This window comes from Podarcis filfolensis (assembly GCF_964270895.1).
Source record: "Podarcis filfolensis genome assembly, chromosome: 8".
Classification (NCBI taxonomy): Eukaryota; Metazoa; Chordata; class Lepidosauria; order Squamata; family Lacertidae; genus Podarcis; species Podarcis filfolensis.
The window spans coordinates 5,298,838-5,320,623 of NC_139611.1; the positions used below are offsets into that span (position 1 = coordinate 5,298,838).

Sequence of the window (21,786 nt, forward strand, 5' to 3'; positions counted from 1 at the left end):
AGGCCAAGGGAGCCGGCGTTTGTCCACAAGCAGCTTTCTGGGTCTTGTGGCCAGCATGACTAAACTGCTTCTGGCACAACGAACACCGTGACGGAAACCAGAGTGCATGGAAAAACCGTTTACCTTCCCACAGGAGCGGTACCTATTTATCTACTTGCACTGGCATGCTTTCAAACTGCTAGGTAGGCAGGAGCTGGGACAGAGCAACGGGAGCTCACCCCGTTGTGTGGATTCAAACTGCCAACCTTCTGATCGGCAAGCCCAAGAGGCCACAGCACCACTCACATCGTTTGTGTGAATACAGGTTGGCATTAGTAGGGAGAAAGGGCAAGGTCTTCTGTCCGTGATCAGAAGAAATATAGACTCCACATATTCAAGAACCATACATGACCCACATAAGCAGGTTATTTGGCTCACACAGTTTCACTGAAGGCAAGACAAAGAATTTCCCTGCTGACAAAACCCACCTTTGACTGAACAGGCAGGTATGGGGAGCCAGGCGCCCACCCCCTCATCTTCCCATTGATTTTCAACCCATCCCATTTACCTCTCTTTCTGCATAGAAGAAAAGGTCCTCGTGAAGCTCTCCGTCTGTCAGTGCAATGATGACACTCGCCGTCCTATAACCTGAAGAGAGGAAAACCGTTCCATTAATATGGTGAGTGAGGAGATGAAATGGAGCATTATCAAATGGTATGTGGATGCATGGAATCATAGAATCACAGAACTGTGAAGTCGGAAGGGACCTCTGATGGTCATCTAGTCCAACCCCCTGAAATGCAAGAAAGAAAACTCAGGTGCAAAAAAACAAAAAAAAAACAAAACACTTGGACATGGAGCTTTAAAGCATGGATCTCTGCCTAGAAAGTGTGGCACAAAAGGTAAGTTTGGCTAAGCAATGGCTGGTTCTTTCACCAATGTTCTAAGAGTGCCATTGTAGCCCATGGAGCATGTACATTAAACTTGTGTCCTGCTTCTTCTCTAGTCAGACTTGCTCTACAGCATTATTGTGCTGTTCAGGCCACAAGAGAAGAATTATGGCTGGTATCTGTGCCTTTCCAACCATTACTGAACAGTATATAGCAACAGACTTGGCTTTGCAACCAAGCAAACACACAGCAAGCGGGCACAGTCTGTTGTGGGTCTCTGATGCATCCCTGCACATTACAGATTCTTCCAAATGCCTCTTCGGCACAGCCACCGTTTACACCTTAAGCCAGGCATAGGCAAACACGGCCCTCCAGATGTTTTGGGACTACAACTCCCATCATTCCCTAGCTAACAGGACCAGAGGTCAGGGATGATGGGAATTGTAGTCCTAAAACATCTGGAGGTCAGAGTTTGCCTATGCCTGCCTTAGGTGTTGACTTAAACATAGCATCACATGTTTCTGCCCAAGGACCAAACCAGGCATGGCAGCAAATGTGCAGCTGCCTCCAGAACAAGCCACAGAAACTGGCTCCTCCACCCCATCCGTGACATCTAACAGGATGTGCCTTCTCCCAGGTCAGATCACTGGTCCTTCCAGCTCAGAGCTGTCTACACGGAGTGGCAGCAGCTGTTCTTCATGATTTCAGACAGAGAGGCTTTTCCAGCTCTGCCTGCAGATACCTGGGACGGAAGATGGGATCTTTGGCATGCAAAGAGATCCAGCTGGCTCAGTATTGTCCACACTAGTTGACAGTGCCTCTCCAGGGCTTCAATCAGGAATATTAGCCAGGCCTACCTGAAGGTGGCAGGGACTGAGCCTTATGCTCTGCCAGGGGTCCACATCCTGCATTTCCCCACCTTCTGTCACTGTCAGTCAATTATAAAGAGGGTAATGCATAAGAGTGTGACGTCATCATGCCATGAGACAAGTTCTTGTCAGGAGTTCAGCCTACACTCGAGTAGGACTCTGGCAGAGACATATGCCCGACTGGTATGTTCCCTCCCTCCTGGTCGATCGTTCGGGAGCTTCAAAAGCTTTCTTCAGCCCGAACATCACAGCGACCAATGCCAACTGGCACTGGCACACTTAGGGACCTGCAGAGTCTGCGCAGTTGCGTAACAGACCTCAGCAACTCAGCATTTTGGCTAATCTACTTTATTTACATATAAACACACACGGAGCACTGCAACATGGCTCCCTCTCTCTCTAGCATCAGACAGCAAAGAGAAAAAGAAAAAAGGACAATAGTCCCACCTCATGGAACACAGTAACACAAACATCCTGTCTCCGTCACTTGCCACTCTGTGGAGTCAAAATATACACCATCATGTGATAGACTAAAATCCCATGACTCCAATCATGGAGCAGGAATTCTAACGGTTCTGCAATGGGTGGCCAGAAGGAAAGGCAGAGTCTACTAGGCTACCTGGTAGCTCACTGCTGGCATTGATGGTAAGGACACTGGAAAGATACTTCTGATGCCCATAAGCAAGAGGGCATACTCAGAAGCACAGATCAGTGGAACGACTGTGAGCACACACTCATGCTTTCTAAAACTTATCAGCGACTCATGCTCTATGAGTCAGCCCACCCTTGTCCTACAGTAGGGTGAGGAAGGGAGAGTTGGAGCCATGCCAGAGCCAGTGTGGCACAGTGGTTAAGGTGTTGGACTAGGGCTTGGGAGACCAGGGTTCAAATCCCCACTCAGTTATCATGCATCTCACTAGGTGGCCCTGGGGGCAGTCACAATATCGCTCCACAGCCTCACAGGGCTGTTGTGGGTTTAAATGAGGAGGGGGAGAACCATGTTCACCATCTTGAGCTCCTTGGAGAAAAAGATGGGATATAAATGCTATAAACAAATGAATCAATGGTTGCTGCTGTGCCCTCCACCCTGTAGAGTTTGGCCCCGGGTGCAAATGATGCTCTGGAAGGTTCATGAACCCTGGACCTATTTGGGAGCTGGCCCCACTATGACAGAATTGCTTGTAAAGTAGAAGAGCCAAGCATATTATCATCTAGATTGCAGCACCGCCTGCCAAAATGCATTCTTCTCCCAAGGAGATTGTTATCTCGCTCTTAAGCCCGGCCCAGGCTTGTCATCGGCATCAACCGAAAAGCACACAACCATCATGAGGCAGAACCAATTAAAGGTAATTTGGATGGTTGCCGGCAGCTCCTTGCAATAAATCCGAGAGGCCTCTGAAATCAAGAATTACATGCTAAAGATGACATTTTGCACTTGTCAAAGCTAAATATAATCGCAAGACTTCTACCTGCAAGGGAGAAAAAAGCAAAAGCCCCAGTAATTAACAGCCTCTGTAAAATACCTTGTGGTTAGAGTGTCCCTGCCCCCCCAACCCCCCCCCCAAAAGCAGTTTTTTTTTTAATTGCCACATTACTGATGAGAATGAAAAATCAGTTTAGATACTCTGCTAGTCTTGGGTTCAACTGCTTTCTGGGGCAGTTGAGGAAAGCAGTTGGAAAAAAGTATCACCCAAGAGGATTGGGGCCATCTAAAACTTTCTTAAAAAGTAGAGACATCACCTTGCCAACAAAGGTCCATATAGTAAAAGCTATGGTTTTCCCAGTAGTGATATATGGAAGTGAGAGCTGGACCATAAAGAAGGCTGATCGCCAAAGAATTGATGCTTTTGAATTCTGGTGCTGGAGGAGACACTTGTGAGTCCCATGGACTGCAAGAAGATCAAATCTCTCCATTCTGAAGGAAATCAGCCCTGAGTGCTCACTGGAAGGACAGATCCTGAAGCTGAGGCTCCAATACTTTGGCCACCTCATGAGAAGAGAAGACTCCCTGGAAAAGACCCTGATGTTGGGAAAGATGGAGGGCACAAGGAGAAGGGGACGACAGAGGACGAGATGGTTGGACAGTGTTCTCGAAGCTACCAGCATGAGTTTGACCAAACTGCGGGAGGCGGTGGAGGACAGGAGTGCCTGGCGTGCTCTGGTCCAGGGGGTCACGAAGAGTCGGACACGACTAAACAACAACAAAACTTACTTTGCCTGACTTCATCTATCAAATTGTGAACGGCTTTAAAAACCAACTCCTTAACGTGATAATATTCAAATCAAATCACAAATATCTCGGGGCAGTTTATTAGTGCAGGATCTCTGGCCAGGATTCCTGTGCTGCCTGCTCAGTTCCTGGATTGAAAGTGGAAACCCAAATTTATGCTAGTTATAGACATTCAGTAAGAAACCTAGGTATGTCTCCCCGCTCTTTCTCATTATCCAGGACCCCACTTAAGCAGAAATTCTTCCTACACTCTTGTTTGGCTGCTCCTCCATTTTAAACTCGAGGTCAGGCATAGGCAAACTCGGCCCTCCAGATGTTTTGGGACTACAACTCCCATCATCCCTAGCTAACAGGACCAGTGGTCAGGGATGATGGGAACTGTAGTCTCAAAACATTTGGAGGGCTGAGTTTGCCTATGCCTGCTCTAGGTCATCAAACGCCGTTTTGGGGACTGAGTCTTGAACTGTGAGCTTTCTCACTTTCCTTCATTGGAAGTTTTTCAACAAAGGTTAGATGAATTCTTTATCTGTAACTCTTGCATTGCTGGCAGTTGGACTAGATGAGGCTCAGGATCCTTTCTAACTGCAATCCTTTAATTCTATAAACTGTTTTAGAACAAATGGTAAACTCAAAACAAGCCCTTCCCAGTCCTCAGGTATAAAAGCCGATCTTAGGGACAAATCACAGATCCACATTTCAGTTGCTTAAGAACTCTCAGGCTGATCCCATAACTAGACCCAGCAATAGGTTGGCTTTTAATATGTCAATAAGGCCTGGAGACTTGTTACTGCTGTTGGCCTCAGTTCTTTAGGTTCCCTTTATGAGCAAGTCAGTTCAAGGGTAGGGACCTAAACCTGACATTGTCCACAGGTAGGCCAGCAGAAGAGGCAGGTACCATCCGTCCATCACTTACAGGACAATAAAGCAACTTCCATTTAAGGTAAAGGTAAAGGGACCCCCGACCGTTAGGTCCAGTCGCGGATGACTCTGGGGTTGCAGCGCTTTACTGGCTGAGGGAACCGGCGTACAGCTTCCGGGTCATGTGTCCAGCATGACTAAGCCACTTCTGGCGAACCAGAGCAGTGCACGGAAACGCCATTTACCTTCCCGCCGGAGCAGTACCTATTTATCTACTTGCACTTTGACATGCTTTCGAACTGCTAGGTTGACAGGAGCAGGGACTGAGCAACAGGAGCTCACTCTGATGACAGGAGCGGGGATTCGAACCTCCAATCTTTTGATCGGCAAGCCCTAGGCTTCCATTTAGTGACTCCCCAAACTCATTCTTACCTTGAACATTTTCATGGTAAATTTGCTCACTTGCCTGAAAGAGAAACAAAAACGACCATCAGAACCATAAAGAAGAACGTGCGAAGAATAAGGGGCCATGTCTGGAAACAGTAATGTTTCGGGCCTGATCCACCCGCTGCCCACCCACAGTGTGATTGGGAGCAAGTGTCACGCTGGTGCGGTTTGCGATTTACCCTCTCGAAGCCTTCGTGCATGTACGTGTCTCCTCCTGGCAGGACCTTCTGGAGCTCCTCCAAGCCTTGACGGATCTGCTCCCTGAAACAGCAGAACACAACATCTCCGTTGAGGGAAAGCCAACTCGCTATGGATAAAATTGGTGCATGAGGAATAACATTCAGATATAAAGATTCTAAACTATATTCGAAATGAAATGCAACGTAGTTGAAATAGGGGACACATTTTTAGATGCTGAATTTAGCCAACTCAACCTTTCGTGCTGTCTTAAAGCAGCTGCGGGAAAAACTTTCTATTTCGCCAGGCCAATCCAGGCAATTAAGTATACATCCATCACAATAGTAAATTGATGTCTGCTTTTAACTTTTATGGTTTTATTGTGTTTTATTTGTTTGTTTTTATTGCTGCAAACCACTTATACAGTGTGTATATTTTATGACACAGCAGCATGCAAATATTTTTATAAATAAACTTATGTCAAGCATGTTCTTTTCATTTTTGTAATACATTTCCTTACATCAATATCCTGCCTTTCTACCATCAATGGAACACAAGAGAATGCAGATATATTCACTGAACAGTCTCCCTTCCAGGTACTGGTCAGACCTGATTAGTTTCCGCAAGGTGGTAGTCTCCTAGGTGCACTTTAGACTGTATCCTGGGGCCCAAGCTGTGCTCAGGATCAGTTTATTAAACAACTCGTAAGTATTCCTGCATTGCAGGGGGTTGGGGAAGGTGGCCTTCGAATTGTACTATTCTATGGTTCTATAGTTCTTTATTCTGTCCCTCCCAGCCAGTCCTCGCCTTCATGTTACACAAAATTTAAGCAGCTGGACCTTCTTGCTCACAATATTTTGATGAATCAATGAAGTTTATATAGCTAGATTTTATAAATCGCATTGTGTAACACAGGCACGTCCAACAGGTAGATCACGATCTACTGGTAGATCCTGGGGTGTTCCTGGTAGATCTCCGGTCTTTCAGGGATCTCCTCCCCCCCCCCAAAAAAAAGAAGGAAAAAAAGAATAAAAAATATCAACAACTACTGTTTCATAAAAAAAGTTCAAGCACTCTGGCTTCCTAAGAAAAGCTGAACAACTTTGCCTTTCCCAAAAAAGCTCAGCAACTTTTGGTTCCTAGCCAAAAAGTTGACCATCAGGTTAAGGTCCACTATTTGACTGTGGATTCAGGACCCTAAATATAATCAACTCTTGATTATATTCTGTGTATATCACAATGCTCATTCAGTTTCATTCATTCATATATGCCATTTCCTTCATTCATTCATATACTTGTAACAATGTAACATAGATGCTAGCTGCATATATCATAGTCATAGAAACAAAACTTTACATTTCCTTTATTCGTTTGCTTCCTACAAAAAAGCTGAACAACTTTGGCTTCCCAGAAAAAGCCCAACAACTTTGATCCATCCAACAACAATGGTTAGATCACTGCCAGTCTTTTTACACTGTGAGTAGATCGCAGTCTCTTGGGAGTTGGACCTCCCTGGTGTAACATATCTAGCAGGTGTAACATAGCTTAGCAGACAATTTTACCTGGCTTCAGAAAAGAGGAAGGAGAGTATGGCAGGGCATTGTTTGGGGGTGGCCCAGGGGTATGGATTCCCCCCCCCTTTGCTAAATTTCTGGGTGGAAATTAGTCTAACTTGAGGCAAATGGAGAAAGCAATTGTTATAAGCTGTGGAAGCTAAACGGATCCATCACTGATTCCTGCAGGAGGGAGTTCCATAGTTGAACGATGCACTGCGTGAAAAAGGACTTCCTTTTACCTGTCCTGAATCTTCACTGGACGTCCACGATCTCTAGTATTACAAGAGTCTAATCTTCAGGCTCCAGATTTATGTGAAAGCAGCCACCCTCTTCCCTCTCTTCCTCCATCCAAACCAACTTCAAGATTAATGAGTTCATGGGAAAGACTTTTAAAAGTCCTGGACATCCAATTTAATCTTTCCAAAACGCAGGCACACAGACAGATTAAAAACAGGCTGAGCAGGGTGGGCTCTGTGGTGTTTCACTCAGCTGTGAAAACTGACTCGAAGGAGCCAAGTGTAGTTCGGAAGGCTTTCAAGCCAAGATAACGCCTCTGTGGTCCTCAGACTATCTCCGAATGAACTCATGCTGCTGGTATCTCCATGGGAAGGAGATTGCCACTTCAGCCAACACATGGGGAGGGGGTCTCCACAAAACAGGCAGTGCACATTTGTTGAGAAATTCCCATTTCTTCAGTTCACAATTAGTGCAAAGGGTTTGTTTTTCCAGGGAGATTCCAGTTGAACGGTTAACATTTCGCAGTAACATTATCTGTTTAATTCCATACTTGATGAGAAGCACCATCATGTTAATGAGGCTGGAAGGCTTAACAATTTCAGGTGTGTTTTGGGGACTTTTGGGGGTGTCCCCAGGAGAAAGAATATCATCAATATAAAATAAAACGACACGTGGCACACAGAAAGTGGATAGGGAAAAGTGTTTCTCCCCCAAGTTCCCTCGTTATGATTGATTCTATGGAAACTTTAATTGAGCTGATTGTAGCACTTGGGGCACGCTCCACATCATTTTAAGCTGGCTTTTAAAGAAATCCTTCAAGGATACAGTCTTAAAACGCCAGTTGTGTCATTATTGTGCACAAGAACCAGCCTCCTCATTCCAGCTGGCATTTTCTCAAAGCTAGCTTCTAGTTTGTTTCAAGAATGCAGCAAATCCCACCAGCACCATCCCAGGACCCAAATATATTCCATGACAAGGTGCTGGAGGGCTTTTGGACCACGTCAGTCTTTAAAAAGAAATGCTTTGCAGGTTTTCAAACCCCAGAGGCACACGGGTTCAAAAATCAGAACAGGGATATGAAGTCAAACCCACGGCTGTAAGAGTCGGCACCAGACCTCGCAAGCATCCCATCAGAACTGAAGATGCACTGTCATAAGGACAAAAGAGGAATCTGCTGGGTCGGCTCAATGGCCCACCTAGTCTTCTCAAAGTGGCTAACCAGCAAGAAGGGTTCAAGAGTGGCACTCTCCCCTGCTGCAGTTTCCAGCAACTGTTACTCAAAAGCAGTGCTGCCTCTGACCGTGAAGGCTAGTAGGCCTTGATAGCCTTCTTTTCCGTGAATTCGTCTTATCTTCTTTTAAAGCCATCTAGATTGGTGGCCATCACTGCCTCCTGTCAGAGCGAGTTTCATAGTTTAACTCTGCACTGTGTGAAGAAGTCCCTTCTTTTATCTGCCCTGGATCTTCCAACTTCTTTAGAAGTCCACAACATGGTCATGTTTGCTCCTGGCCTTGCAAAGCCAGGTGTGCACGATGAACAAGCCTCAGACCTTTGCAGCCCACCACCAGCCTTGCCTTCCCAGCTTCCTCTTACCTGTCTTCAGTGAGCCTCATCAGAGTTGAGCCTCTGGTTGAGAAAACAATGAAGGACATCCTCAGCTGGGGGCTGGAAAAAGGGAACACAAGAGTTACAATCCACACTTTGGTTCACCATGGACAAACATGAACGTAAGGAGTTTGGGACCCACCCAGGGATCATTTCTGAACCATCTAGGGCTGGAATTGAAAAAAATAAGAATCAATCTTTTGCACTCTGGAACTCCCTGCCTATTGATATCAGGCAGCGATCTTCGCTGTATTCTTTTTGGCACCCGTCAGAAATATTTCCGTATGTTTATTTATTTATTTCATAAAATATACAGACCACTTGACTGTAAAACACAAAGCTGCTTATGAAAAAGATAAGACAACAAACTCATCACTAAGAAAAATGAAAAATTTAATACGTTCAAAAAAGTTAAAATAACAATAGACAGAAAACAGATTAAGACCAGCATCAACTTTCTAAACATCTGGGTAGGTTGTCTAAACCATTATGCCTTTAGCAGGCGCTGAAAAGAGCAAGGTGAAGGTGCCTGTCTGGTATCAACAGGCAGGGAGTTCCAAAGTGTTGGTGCTGCCACACTAAAAGGTTCTTACTAATAGGGAACAGGTATTAAGGGGCACCTGAAACACTGCCGTTTCTACTGTTCAAAGCAGTCCAGTGGGTGGATATGAGGTAAGGTGATCTTGCAGGTACCTTTGGAGAACACCATGGCAACTTGTTGGTTTGTAGCATAGGTCAAAAGCCGGTGAGGAACCAACTGAGCTTGCAGGGCCTAACTAGCCACTTCCACCTGCCCCACAGCTTATGTAATCTATGACATCACATGTGGGACAGGTGAAGAGGAATAGCTGGGCCAAAATAAGTTTTGCAGGCGCTTGTCCAGCACACAGTGCCAAAGATCAGCTGGTTGTCAGGCTTCTGTGCACAACTATGCAAGCCTGAAGTGGTTCTAGACTCTGCAGAAGTGGTTCCCAAACTTTATTGGGTCGCCATCCCCTTGGTTCCATAAACTCATCCCCACTGTCCCCTGCCCTAACCCTATAAAAAGCATTATTCAGAACAGCGGCTTGCACGGCCCACTAGATAACGGTAAGATAAAGGTAAAGGTACCCCTGCCCGTACGGGCCAGTCGTGTCCGACTCTAGGGTTGTGCGCTCATCTTACTTAAGAGGCCGGGAGCCAGCGCTGTCCGAAGACACTTCCGGGTCACGTGGCCAGTGTGACGAAGCTGCTCTGGCGAGCCAGCACCAGCGCAGCACACGGAAACGCCGTTTACCTTCCCGCTATAAAGCGGTACCTATTTATCTACTTGCACTTGGGGGTGCTTTCGAACTGCTAGGTGGGCAGGAGCTGGGACCAAACGACGGGAGCTCACCCCGCCGCGGGGATTCGAACCGCCGACCATACGATCGGCAAGCCCTAGGCACTGAGGTTTTACCCACAGCGCCACCCGCGTCCCTTAAGGAAGATAACAACACAACAAAATTCAGCCAAGAATATTGCATGAATTTTCCCCTACATTCTTATTAACGAAAACAGAAGGGTGAAGGAAATTTAAGAGCATAAAATATTTGTCTGTAGCGATTTATCAAACATGTACAAACCTTCACCCACCACTGATGTACAGTGACAAATTAATAAGAAAACCAGCAGCTGTTCCAAAACTGCTATCTTGTGAACTGTGGCAACTCAGAATCATAAATACAAACAAATGTAACCTAAGGAAATAGCTTCGAAAGCAATAAGAGCAGGAAGCAAGGATCCAGCCTGGTCAATCGTAAATAAGTGATTAATGTGCTTCTGAGCGCCCCCCCCTACCCCCCACTTTGGGAACCAGTGATCTAGAAAAATATAACACAAGGGCTAGAAGTATACCATGACTGGTTTTTAAAAACCAAAACAAAGTATTTAATGAGACGGAGAAAGGAACCCTTAGAATGAATGAATCGATTTATTTCAGTCACTAACCAGAGTGGAACCCTTAGGATAACTTGCTCATGAAAATACAGAAGGAAGGGATCCATTTTGGAATTTATTCTGTATTATAAATTATGCTCCCTTCTTTTAATTAAACAAGATCCAACGTAAGGCAAAAGGAAAGCTCAAGGCCAAACAAACTAGAGGTTTCCCTCCCACAACCAAGTTAAATTGTGAATTTGCTCAATGAATTCTTCTCAGCTGTGATGTTCTGAAGAATCAAAAGGACAAGCCCAACTGAAGCCAAGAGAGATGAAAGAACTTGATTCTCCTCTGGTATAATCCACAATTAGACATGAAGGCCTGACTCCATGCATGTTTAATCAGCAAAACAAAAGGACTTTTAACCTGGGACTAAGCTCCATTGAGGGATGTGTGTGGCGCTGTGGGTTAAACCACAGAGCCTAGGACTTGCCAATCAGAAGGTCGGCGGTTCAAATCCCCACGACGGGGTGAGCTCCCGTTGCTCGGTCCCTGCTCCTGCCAACCTAGCAGTTCGAAAGCACATCAAAGTGCAAGTAGATAAATAGGTACCGCTCCAGCAGGAAGGTAAAAGGCGTTTCTGTGCGCTGCTCTGTTTTGCCAGAAGTGGCTTAGTCATGCTGGCCACATGACCCAGAAGCTGTACGCCGGCTCCTTCAGCCAATAAAGCGAGATGAGCGCCGCAACCCCAGAGTCAGCCACGACTGGACCTAATGGTCAGGGGTCCCTTTACCTTTACCTTTAAGCCCCATTGAACATAGTGGAACTTACTTCCGAGTAAACATGCACGTCCGAAGCCTAATCACACTTAAGCTTCTTGAAATCAACCTTCTACTATCAGCCAAATTTCTTACCTTATAAATTTGTGTGCCAGATGTTCCACAAAGTGGTAGATTTCATTCCAGTGGTGCAAGACACTTCCTGATCTGGAAAAGAAAATCATTCCAGGCAATATTGGTTTAATTACAGAAACATTTAGGTTGCTGCTGCTTTATTAAGGTTTGGTTCATCTGGACATCTGTGGAGCTCATCAGGTTCAAAGCTGATCTCCCGTTCAAAATGCCTTTCGCAGTTCCTTGAAGGGGGAGGGGGAAGGGAAATGCCCCTATTTCATGTGTTGCTTTTGAAAGGCCCATGCAGATGATAGATCTTCCAGGTGAGCCCTGGGGAGTGTTCCTTGACAAGGATAAATAACTGCAGCGCTGGACCTTTAACTTGGCACTACACAAATCACACGAGGGCTGCCTCTGATCAGCCTCCCCGCACAGCTTTGAGATGGGCTCTGTCGCTGCACAGAGCTTTTCAGCTGATTTCAATTGGGAAAAGGGAGACCAGGGCCGGCTCAAGACATTTTGGCACCTGAGGCAGACCCCAAAATGGTGACTCCCTCCATGCCAGGTAAGAAGGGGTCAGGGAAGATCTCTATCAGGAACAGGGGATGGGGGGTGGTGGGACTCAACACCAGGATCTGCTGCCCTGGTGGATCCTGCCACCTGAGGCGATTATCTCATTTTGCCTCATGGGTGAGCCGGCCCTGAGGAAACAAACCTGCTCTAAGTGAGAAACAGTTCAGTAGCATTAGGGAGAAAGTTAGATAGGGCTGCATCCACCGTAGCGCCAGGTTAATGTCCCTTAGTGGTTCATTGGTTCCACTGGCAAAACTTTCTGAAGCAGTGGAACACTTGTTGTGCAAGGCGAAAGTAGCACACCATGAAACATGAAAGAGAACACCTTAAAAGATTGCTTAGGTCGAAAGCATGCAAGAATACATCTAAACCAACATCCTGCTCCCACAGTGGCCAGCCAGATGCCCAAAGGGAAGCTTCTAAGCAGAATCAGGGCCGTCTTACCCATAGGCACTAGGGGTGCAGGGCACCCGGGTTTTTCGCCTACCTCGTAGCAAATTGTCACAACTTCCTTGGTATTGGCGGTTAGGCATTGGAATGGGTATTGTTATGTAGATGGAGGGGGAGGAAGCGCCATCACCTCCCCCGCATATTGAAGGGTAGTCCAATAAAGGATTCCGGGGGGCTTGGCCCTGTCCGAAGCCTATGGAGGTGTGGGCCTAAGGCGTGCCCCCGAGCGGTGACCCCGGGGGAGTTCCTAGTTGATGTACATCAGTGGGACTCCCCCTGCTGGTGTTAACCCTTCCCGGACTTCAAGCAAACAGGCTGAAGCCGGATAGTCAGTTAGGACCAATGCCTAAGCCAATACCGCTCATCACCTGTAACCAATAAAGTTGTGGCCAATTTTAGCCCATTAACCTTAAATATCTGTGTCATGTGTCTTTATTTCCACTGGGGGGAGGCGGGAACTCGCCACGCAAACCAACAAGTTGCCACCCCGGGCGCCAGGCTCTCAGGGGTGCCAAGCCGAGAGTCCGGGGGCTGAGTTTAGTCCGCATAAGAGCCCGTCCGTCGGTTGGAGCGCCATGGCGAGCTCTTCTGCTGCGGGCGGCTCTGTGCCACGAGTTCAGGGGCGACCGAGCCAGCTAGGACCCCAGGCGGCTGGCCGGCTCCGCCCTCCTGTGCGCCTGGGACTGGGCAACCGGGCAGGGGCACACTGGGTGGATCTTTGCACCCCAGGGCCACATATGCTTAAGACAGCCCTAAGCAGGATTCTGCTTTGAAAGCCATCGAGGTTGGTTGCCATCACTGTCTCCTGTGGGAGCAAGTTCCATAGTTTATCTTTTATTGTAACTATTGATGCGTTTTACAGATTTTATATATGGATATAGTTTTAATTCTATCAGTGTTTAATTGTATTCTATTCATTGATTTGTCTTATGTTTCTAGTGGTTTTTGTTTTTATCTGTAAGCTGCCTTGAGTTCCATCAGGGGAAAAAGCAGAGTTTAAATACCGGTAAATAAAATAAACAAACAACAACAACAACAACAACAAGGCTTAATTAAGAAGTAATTTCTTTGATCTGTCCTCAATCTTCTAACATCCAGCTTCTTTGGATACCCACGAATTCAAGCATTATGAAAGAGGGAGAAAGACTCTTCTCTATCCACCGTCTCCATGCCAGTCATAATCTTATAAACTTCTATCATGTCCCCTCTCTCTCTCACCTTCTCTCTAAACTAAATGCTGTTTTGACCCTAACCCTAAAAGCCACCCAGGTGTGGCCCTGAGTAAAATCTCCCAGAATATGGAGTTCTCACCACCTGGGTGCCATCACTGAGGAAGCCCCGTCTCAAGAATCCTCGACGACAGTTCAGTAATATGCCCATATTGTAAATGAGGCAGGACACCAGATGTCTTACTCTATTTGCCAACTGCCATTTGTGAATTTCTGGCTAAGGTAAGATTGGAAACAGGGGCAGAGGCTCCTGGACGCCTTTCTTAGCCGCCTGCCTCTCAAAATTTAGTGTCAGAGAATGAGCTGCCCCCAGCCAGGACATTAAGAGTTAGGGGTGGGTAGGTGAGTGAGAAATGTGGTTCTGTTAACATTTTAATGCAAGTCTGCCTCATTTTGAATTTTCAAAACAATACGTGAACTGAAATGCAGCTGTCCTTTCAAATCCAACCAGCTCTGAATTTTGTGACGGAGTTCTCCAACCAAAACATGTGTATGTTAGCAAGAAGAATTACTGACGAAAGAAGAATGGAGGATGAAATTAATCGACTATGCAGAACTAGATAAATTAACAGGAAGGATTTGAAATCTGCGGGACCAGAAATTCACAGAAGACTGGCATAAATTTACAGACTATTTGAAAAGTAATTGTGATGATAAGACTACATTTGTAGGTTTGCAAGAAGTTTTGTGAGGTGAATTATTGGAACTACGTATTGCAAAAATGAATAAAGGGGAGGATGGTTAGTTAAGATAATTAAAGGCAATATGAATTTAAGAAATGCATAAGAAGTGGTCAAAATGGTGGATCAGCAGAGGTGCTAAAAAGATTGTATAAGTGGTGAAGTTTTGTGGTATGTACTATAATTTATATGTTAAAATTAATAAAAAATATTATATAAAAAAACCACATGTGTATGTTAAGGGAAATTGTGCGTTGAAAGTGCTCACGTCAGTGACAATGACTTATAAAGGTGCATTGAATTATGCAGATCTGCTTGCAAAGGAGTATAGAGATCAGGCAAAATTGCACACACAGCTACATGTGCTAAGAGAAATGGCACACTAAATCGCTGGTGAACTTTTGGAAACATTGTCCAGCTGCTGAAAACTCCCTTTGAGTTATCCAAGGGTTATAAATACTGTTAGCTAAGCCAATGGATTACCAACGATAAAAGAATGGAGGATGAAATTAATTGACTATGCAGAACTTGACAAACTAACAGTAAGGATCCGAAACCGGTGGGACCAGAAATTCACCAAAGACTGGAGTAAATTTATGGATTACCGTATTTTTTGCTCTATAAGACTCACTTTTTCCCTCCTAAAAAGTAAGGGGAAATGTGTGTGCGTCTTAAGGCCCGAATGCAGGCTGCGCAGCTATCCCAGAAGCCAGAACAGCAAGAGGGATTGCTGCTTTCACTGCACAGCAATCTCTCTTGCTGTTCTGGCTTCTGAGATTCAGAATATTTTTTTTTCTTGTTTTTCTCCTCCAAAAACTAGGTGCGTCTTGTGGTCTGGTGCGTCTTATAGAGCGAAAAATACGGTATTTGAAAAGTATTTGTGATGACCAGACGACGTTTGTAGGTTTACAAGAAGTTCTGTGAGGAATAAGATTAGAAATATTGTAAAAATGCAGGAGAGAGGATATGTTAAGAGATGTAAAGGCAATATTAAGTTAGGAAATGCATAAGAAGTGATTAAGACGGAGAGGTGCTGATGGAAGTCCAATAAGATTGTATTTGTGATAAATTGTGTGGTATGTTTTATAAATTTGTATGATAAAAACCAATAATTTTTTTTTAAAAAAAGCTAAGCCAATGGATAACGGTAATAATTGTATTTGTTGGGTCAAATGTCCAAATGCATGCCTACAGGAGGTCTGAAATCATTTTCTGGCGTTGGGTTGCTGAGGGTGGGACACTGAAAAATCCTGCCTGATCCTGGCCTCGGGAACTCATAGCAGTTGAGAGATCTCTCAAGGCGGCAGTTACTACATTTTTTCCCTTTAAAGAGAAGCAGCTGAGGAACAGCCATTGCATTTAGAGATACAGGTCTATTTTCCATGGTCTAGGGAAGGAATCCCTGCCCCGGTCCAGCTCTATAGGGCTCCCCGCAGCTCCGAATGAGCTCCCTTTTCGGCTCTGCTGCTGCAACTCAGGGACCCGCTAGACAAGAGGCTTCTGCGTTCTTGGTGGTTTGGAAGGAGCCTGTCTCAGTTACACACCACTTTTTAAATTCGCCACATAAGTACATCCTCCAGCTTTTCGTCTCCCCTCGGAACAAGAATCCAAACATCTAAAATTACAGCTCTTTTTTCCGTGAGACCTTCCCACACGCCTCCTCGCGCAGGAAAGTGCTGCCACCGCGATGCTGAAGGCCAGCAGAAAGGAATTTAAATAAATAAATCCCCTTTCTTTGCAAGAAGGGCGGCTTCTCTCCCTTCTAGACGCAAGAGTTGAAAGTAGAAACACAAAAAGAAAAAGGAAAAACCCACCAAAAACTCCCGCAGTTCAGAATCGCCAGGAAGGTTCACAAAAGGTCAACCAAAACGATCAAGTAAATAGAGGAACTCCCTGTGAGGAAACTCCTAGAGAAAAGGTTTGTAAAATTAAGCATGCACTGGAGAAAGAAAATATTTTTGCCCTCTTTCATAAAACTAGAACTCCAGTGAAACAGAAAGTTGGAAGATTCAGGACAGATTGAAAAAACAGTCGTTCTTCGCGCAGCACATTGTTAAACTATGGAACTCACTCCCACAGGAAGTAGTGATGACCGCCAACCTAGATGGCTTCCAAAGAGGATTAGACAAATTCATGGTGGAAAATTTGATGGCTATTAGCCAGGAGGCAGGCAGTAACCTTTCTGAACATCAGTTCAGAAGGAAACCACCGGAGAGGGGCGTTGCTCTTGTGCTCGAATCCTGTTTGTGCATTTCCCAATAGAGGTATCTGGTTGACCGCTGTGAGAACAGGATGCTGGACAAGATGGGCCACTCCTTATGTTCTGCCTCTTAAAACAGCTGGTCTAACCACGAGACTCTAACCTGAAATGGCATCTCACTGTCTTACGAACTGCTCAGTATACTGTACAAATACTAACGGTGATGGGCAAAGTCAAACCTGAAGCTCTTCCTTCAGGTGATCCTTTCTCTTCAGAGCAAGCTTGGATCACACAGCCCTTCAAGAGGACAACAGTCCTCTGACAACCTTTCAAATAGAGGCAGGGCTGGCCCAAGACATTTTGCCAGTGGCGTAGCGTGGGGGGTGCAGGGGGGGGCGGCCGCACCGGGCGCAACATCTGGGGTTAGGGCAAATCCACGGGTTAGGGGGCGCAAATCCACGGGTTAGGGGGCGCAAATCCACGGGTTAGGGGGCGCAAATTACTTGCCTTGCCCCGGGTGCTGACAACCCACGCTACGCCACTGCATTTTGCTACGCGAGGCGAACCTGATGGCTCCTCTGACCACATCTCACTCCTACAGAGGGTCTTAGGCCACGTGCACCCTCACCAAAGATGCTTCCAAGCTGGGCAGGCATGAGAAGAGAGGTGGGGCCATGCTCAGCAACTGGGCCAGGTGCCATGCCTGTAGCCTCCGCCAAGCCTCTACACTGCCCACCCAGTTCCTCTGGCACTGGCAGCAGCTGCAGCCATCAGCCAGAACAGGGCACAAGCTGCTGCCATCTTGGACTACCTGTGCAAGAACATTGTCTGCACAAGCGCATGATGGGGAGAGGGAAGCCAGTGGTGTCCTAGTGCTTATGCACTAACTCGGTTTGTTTATTTGCAGTTTAGGAGAATGCTCCAGCAGCTGCACACACACAGCCCCATCAGGGGGCAGGAGAATGCAAGATGCAGCCATCTCTGCCACCAGCCAATGGAGGCTAGAGGGATCAGGCGCAGGATTGTTGGGTGAATCCTTTCGGCGAGGGCGGTTGCCCCTCCAGAGAGGGAAATGAGCTAGGAACCTGATCCAAACCTGCCACCCCTCTCACTTTCCCCTGAAGCATCTGCCTAAACTTGGCTCATTATATGGTAAAAAAGGTAAAGGACCACTGGACAGTTAAGTCCAGTCCAAGGCGACTATGGGGTTCGGATGCTCATCTCGCTTTCAGGCTGAGGAAGCAGGCATTTGTCAACATACAGTTTTCCGGATCATGTGGCCAACATGACTAAACTGCTTCTGGCATGACAGGACACTGTGACAGAAGCCAGAGCAGTGCACAGAAATGCCGGTTACCTTCCCTCCATAACTGTATCTATTTATCTACTTGCACTGGCGTGCTTTTGAAGTGCTAGGTTGGCAGGAGCTGGGGCAGAGCAACGGGAGCTCACTCCGTCACGGGGATTCGAACCGCCGACCTTCCGATCGGCAAGTCCTAGGCTTGGTGGTTTAGACCACAGTGCCATCCCGCATTATAGAACTGGCCATGAAAAGAGGATAATTGTCCTGTAAAGGAGGACACATGGTGACTCTATAGCTGAGTGGCAGGAGGCAGACCGTGCATGCTACAGGTCTGGATGATGAAGATCCCAAGGAGGTTATTTTTAGCGGGGGGGCGGGGAGAATGAAAGAACAAAAATGAGGTAGCATGACAACAAAGATGAATGGAGGGACATGAATGAAAGGGGAACTCAGTGCAGACATTCACAATCAACTTCACAGAGTAGAGACAGCTCCATTCACTGCAGTCCCAGATCTCACAAAAGCAGCTTTCAAATAGCCTCAAAGAAGTGACACCAAAAAAATTGCAGTTATGTGGCATGGAAAATGGAAGGATCATAAAACTGCAGTGTTGGAAGGGGTCCAAAAGGCCATCGAGTCCCACCCCCTGCAATGGAGGAACAGACACGGTTTAAACTCAAATCTGCCAGCCACCCCTAAATACTAATTTTTAAAAACTAAAACCCTGCTTTAGCCTCAGTTGTGAAAGCACCGCTACACAACAGCTACACTACTAGGTGGTCCAGAGTGAGGGCAGGAAACTTGGGGTCTTCCAGATGTTGCTGGCCTCTTTCTCCCATCAGCCTCCACCCATCATGCCAAATGTTCAGGTGTGATGGAGGCTGTATAACACCTGGAGGTCCACTTGGTCTGTATCAGACTTCCCCAACCTGGTGCCCTCCAGATGTTTTGGACTTCAACTCCCATGAGCCCCTGCATCCCATGGCTGTGCCAGCTGGTACCGATGGGAGTCTTCCTAAACATCTGGAGGTTGGGGGAGGCTAGTCTATAGCAATCAGACTGGGTTTTTCTTTTTTGTTTCGGCAACCCTATCCAAATTTATGAATCTTTGTTTTAAAACTGCTGGGTTTGTCCATACTTGGAAAAATTCTATTTCTGCTTGATTTCAAAGTTTGCTTTTATTGGTATTTTCTTGTATGTAATATTGTTTTATGTATACTGCTCAGAGGTGTTTTTGATTAAGGGGCATGTAAATCTTGCTGGTAAATAAACAAGCAAAGCAAACTTCTCTGGGCAGCTCATATTAAAATATTGGAGAAACCACATTAGAGAGTCCTAGAGCACTTTCGTGACAAAGGAGCGTTATGGCGGTGGCAGCATTTGTGGATGAAGAGTTATCCACAGCTGGCAGAGACATACAGATGCGAGAAGAAATGGTAAACAAGAGGGTCAAATAGCATTTGCCGTTTGACTCAACTGCTTGCCATTTCTCTCCCCTCCCCTCTCCATATTCCTGTCAACTGAGGACAGTCCTCCATGCCTCTGATAATGCAGACTCTAGTCCCACCAGAAGCTGCCCTATTTACTAGAGAGAGAGAGAGCCCTTCCAGAGGGCCTGTTTAATGAGCATTCGTTCTGATTCGTTTCAACACAAGAACGCCGGAAGAGGCTGCAGGATCAGGCCAATAGCCCATCTGGCTCAGGATCCTCTTCTCACAGTGGCCAACCAGAGGCCTGTGGGAAACCTGCAAAAGCATGCCTTGAGCAAAAGAGCGCTCTCCCCTTCTGTGGTTTCCAGAACTGGTATTCAGAAAAACTGCTGCCTCACAGAATTGGAGAGTTCAAAGGGACCCCCAAAGGTCCTCTAGACCAGTGATGGCGAACCTTTTAGAGACAGAGTGCCCAAACTGCAACCCCCAAACCCACTTACCGTATTTTTCGCTCTATAGGATGCACTTTTTCCCCTCCAAAAATGAAAGGGAAATGTGTGTGCGTCCTATGGAGCGAATGCAGGGGGGGAGGCAGGCAGGAAAAGCCCCCAAAAGCCGCACACAAGCTCCGCGTGGCTCTTGCGGGCTTTTCCTCAGGAGGGACAAGGGACTGACGTGGCCAGTCAGTCCCTTCTCCCTCCTCGCTCCTTAAGGATGCGCGGCTCCTAAGGGCTTTTGCGGGAGGTGGGAGTATTGCCATAGCCGGCTGGAGAGGTGACCCACGGCTATGGCAGCAGCCATATTTATTTATCACAAAGTGCCACAAAGGTATTTATCACAAAGTGCCACCCACAGCGGAGGCTCCGCAAGGGCAAACGTGCGCCCTGGGGGTTGTGGCTCCGTTTTGCCCACAACCCCAACGCCCCATCCGAGGCGCTTCTACTCAGACACAAGTCCCAGGATCCACGCCCAGCCTCTGAAAACAACATGAGCACCTGCTTGGGGATAGCGTCACGTATCCAAATGGGACCAATGCACCACCTGGCCTTTCCCTTTGGGCCTCCCTGGCCACGAGGGCGCCTTCTCGGTCTGGGCATCCTGTGTGGAGTGGCTGAGGAAAAGGAGAATTAAAGGCACTGCAGCAGATGGGCCAGTTTGGGGATTTTGGCTCTCTGCTGTCCTGGTCGTGCAGCATCCGAAACCTCAGCGCAATTGGACGCAATGAACTCAGGGCAAAGAATAGTTGCAAACCCTGTTTTGAAGAGGGTTGGCGCCCTGACGGGCATCGAATCCCGCTCCTTCCATGCAGTTTCCTACGCTGACCTGCCACTCGCATGGCCCAAGTTGAGCTGAGGATTTGACACGCTGCCCTTGCCTTCTGCCGGCTATGTGCTGGGGGGACGGCGCATGTGCCCACAGGGAGGGCTCTGAGTGCCCCCTCTGGCACGCGTGCCATAGGTTCACCACCACTGCTCTAGACCAATGCCTTGCAATTCAGGGATCTCAGCTAAAGCATCAATGGCAGACGGCTATTCAACCTCTGCTTAAAAACCCCCAAGGAAGGAGAGTCCATCATCTTCCACTTGCTCAGAAGCCCTTCCACCCATTCTCCTTCCACCTCACGCGAAGCGGCTGAGACCCACTGTTACAAACTGCAGAGGCAAAGCAAGGCCACTGGCCCTTTTCCTCTTTGAAACTCATTGAGGTTGGTGACCATCCCTGCCTTCTGCGTGAGAGAAAGTTCCATAGTTTGACTAAAGGTAAAGGTAAAGGGACCCCTGACAGTTAAGTCCGGTCGCAAACGACTTTGGGGTTGCAGCACTCATCTCACTTTACTGGCCGAGGGAGCTGGCGTTTGTCTGCAGTTTTTCTGGGTCATGTGGCCAGCATGACTAAGCCACTTCTGGCGAACCAGAGCAGCGCACGGAAATGCCATTTACCTTCCCGCCGGAGCGGTATCTATTTATCTACTTGCACTTTGACGTGCTTTCAGACTGCTAGGTGGGCTGGAGCAGGGAACGAGCAACGGGAGCTCACCCCGTCACTGGGATTCGAACCGCCGACCTTCCGATCGGCAAGCCCTAGGCTCAGTGGTTTAGACCACTGCGCCACCCACGTCCCATAGTTTGACTAAGTGCTACACAAATAAGCCCTTTCTTTTCCCTGTCCTGAATCTTCCAGCTTCCAAGGATGTCTCTGGGCTGTCATGTCATGACAGAGCGAGAAAAAAACCTTCCCCTCTCCACTTTCTCCATGCCATGTATAATTTCTTGTTTAAAAA

The 21,786-nt window shown here is 47.0% G+C and overlaps 1 protein-coding gene across 1 annotated transcript in view; it reads right to left on the reverse strand.

Annotated features, from left to right (window-relative positions):
- ANTXR1 (ANTXR cell adhesion molecule 1) overlaps positions 1-21,786 on the reverse strand; it is a 133,017-nt gene that overhangs the window by 105,652 nt on the left and 5,579 nt on the right. The window contains exons 2-6 of the mRNA XM_083629474.1: positions 11,662-11,733; positions 8,837-8,908; positions 5,453-5,534; positions 5,259-5,292; positions 548-627 (exon numbers count right to left, since the gene is read on the reverse strand). Coding sequence (XP_083485600.1) covers positions 548-627; positions 5,259-5,292; positions 5,453-5,534; positions 8,837-8,908; positions 11,662-11,733 — 340 coding nt within the window. The remainder of the gene's footprint in view (positions 1-547; positions 628-5,258; positions 5,293-5,452; positions 5,535-8,836; positions 8,909-11,661; positions 11,734-21,786) is intronic.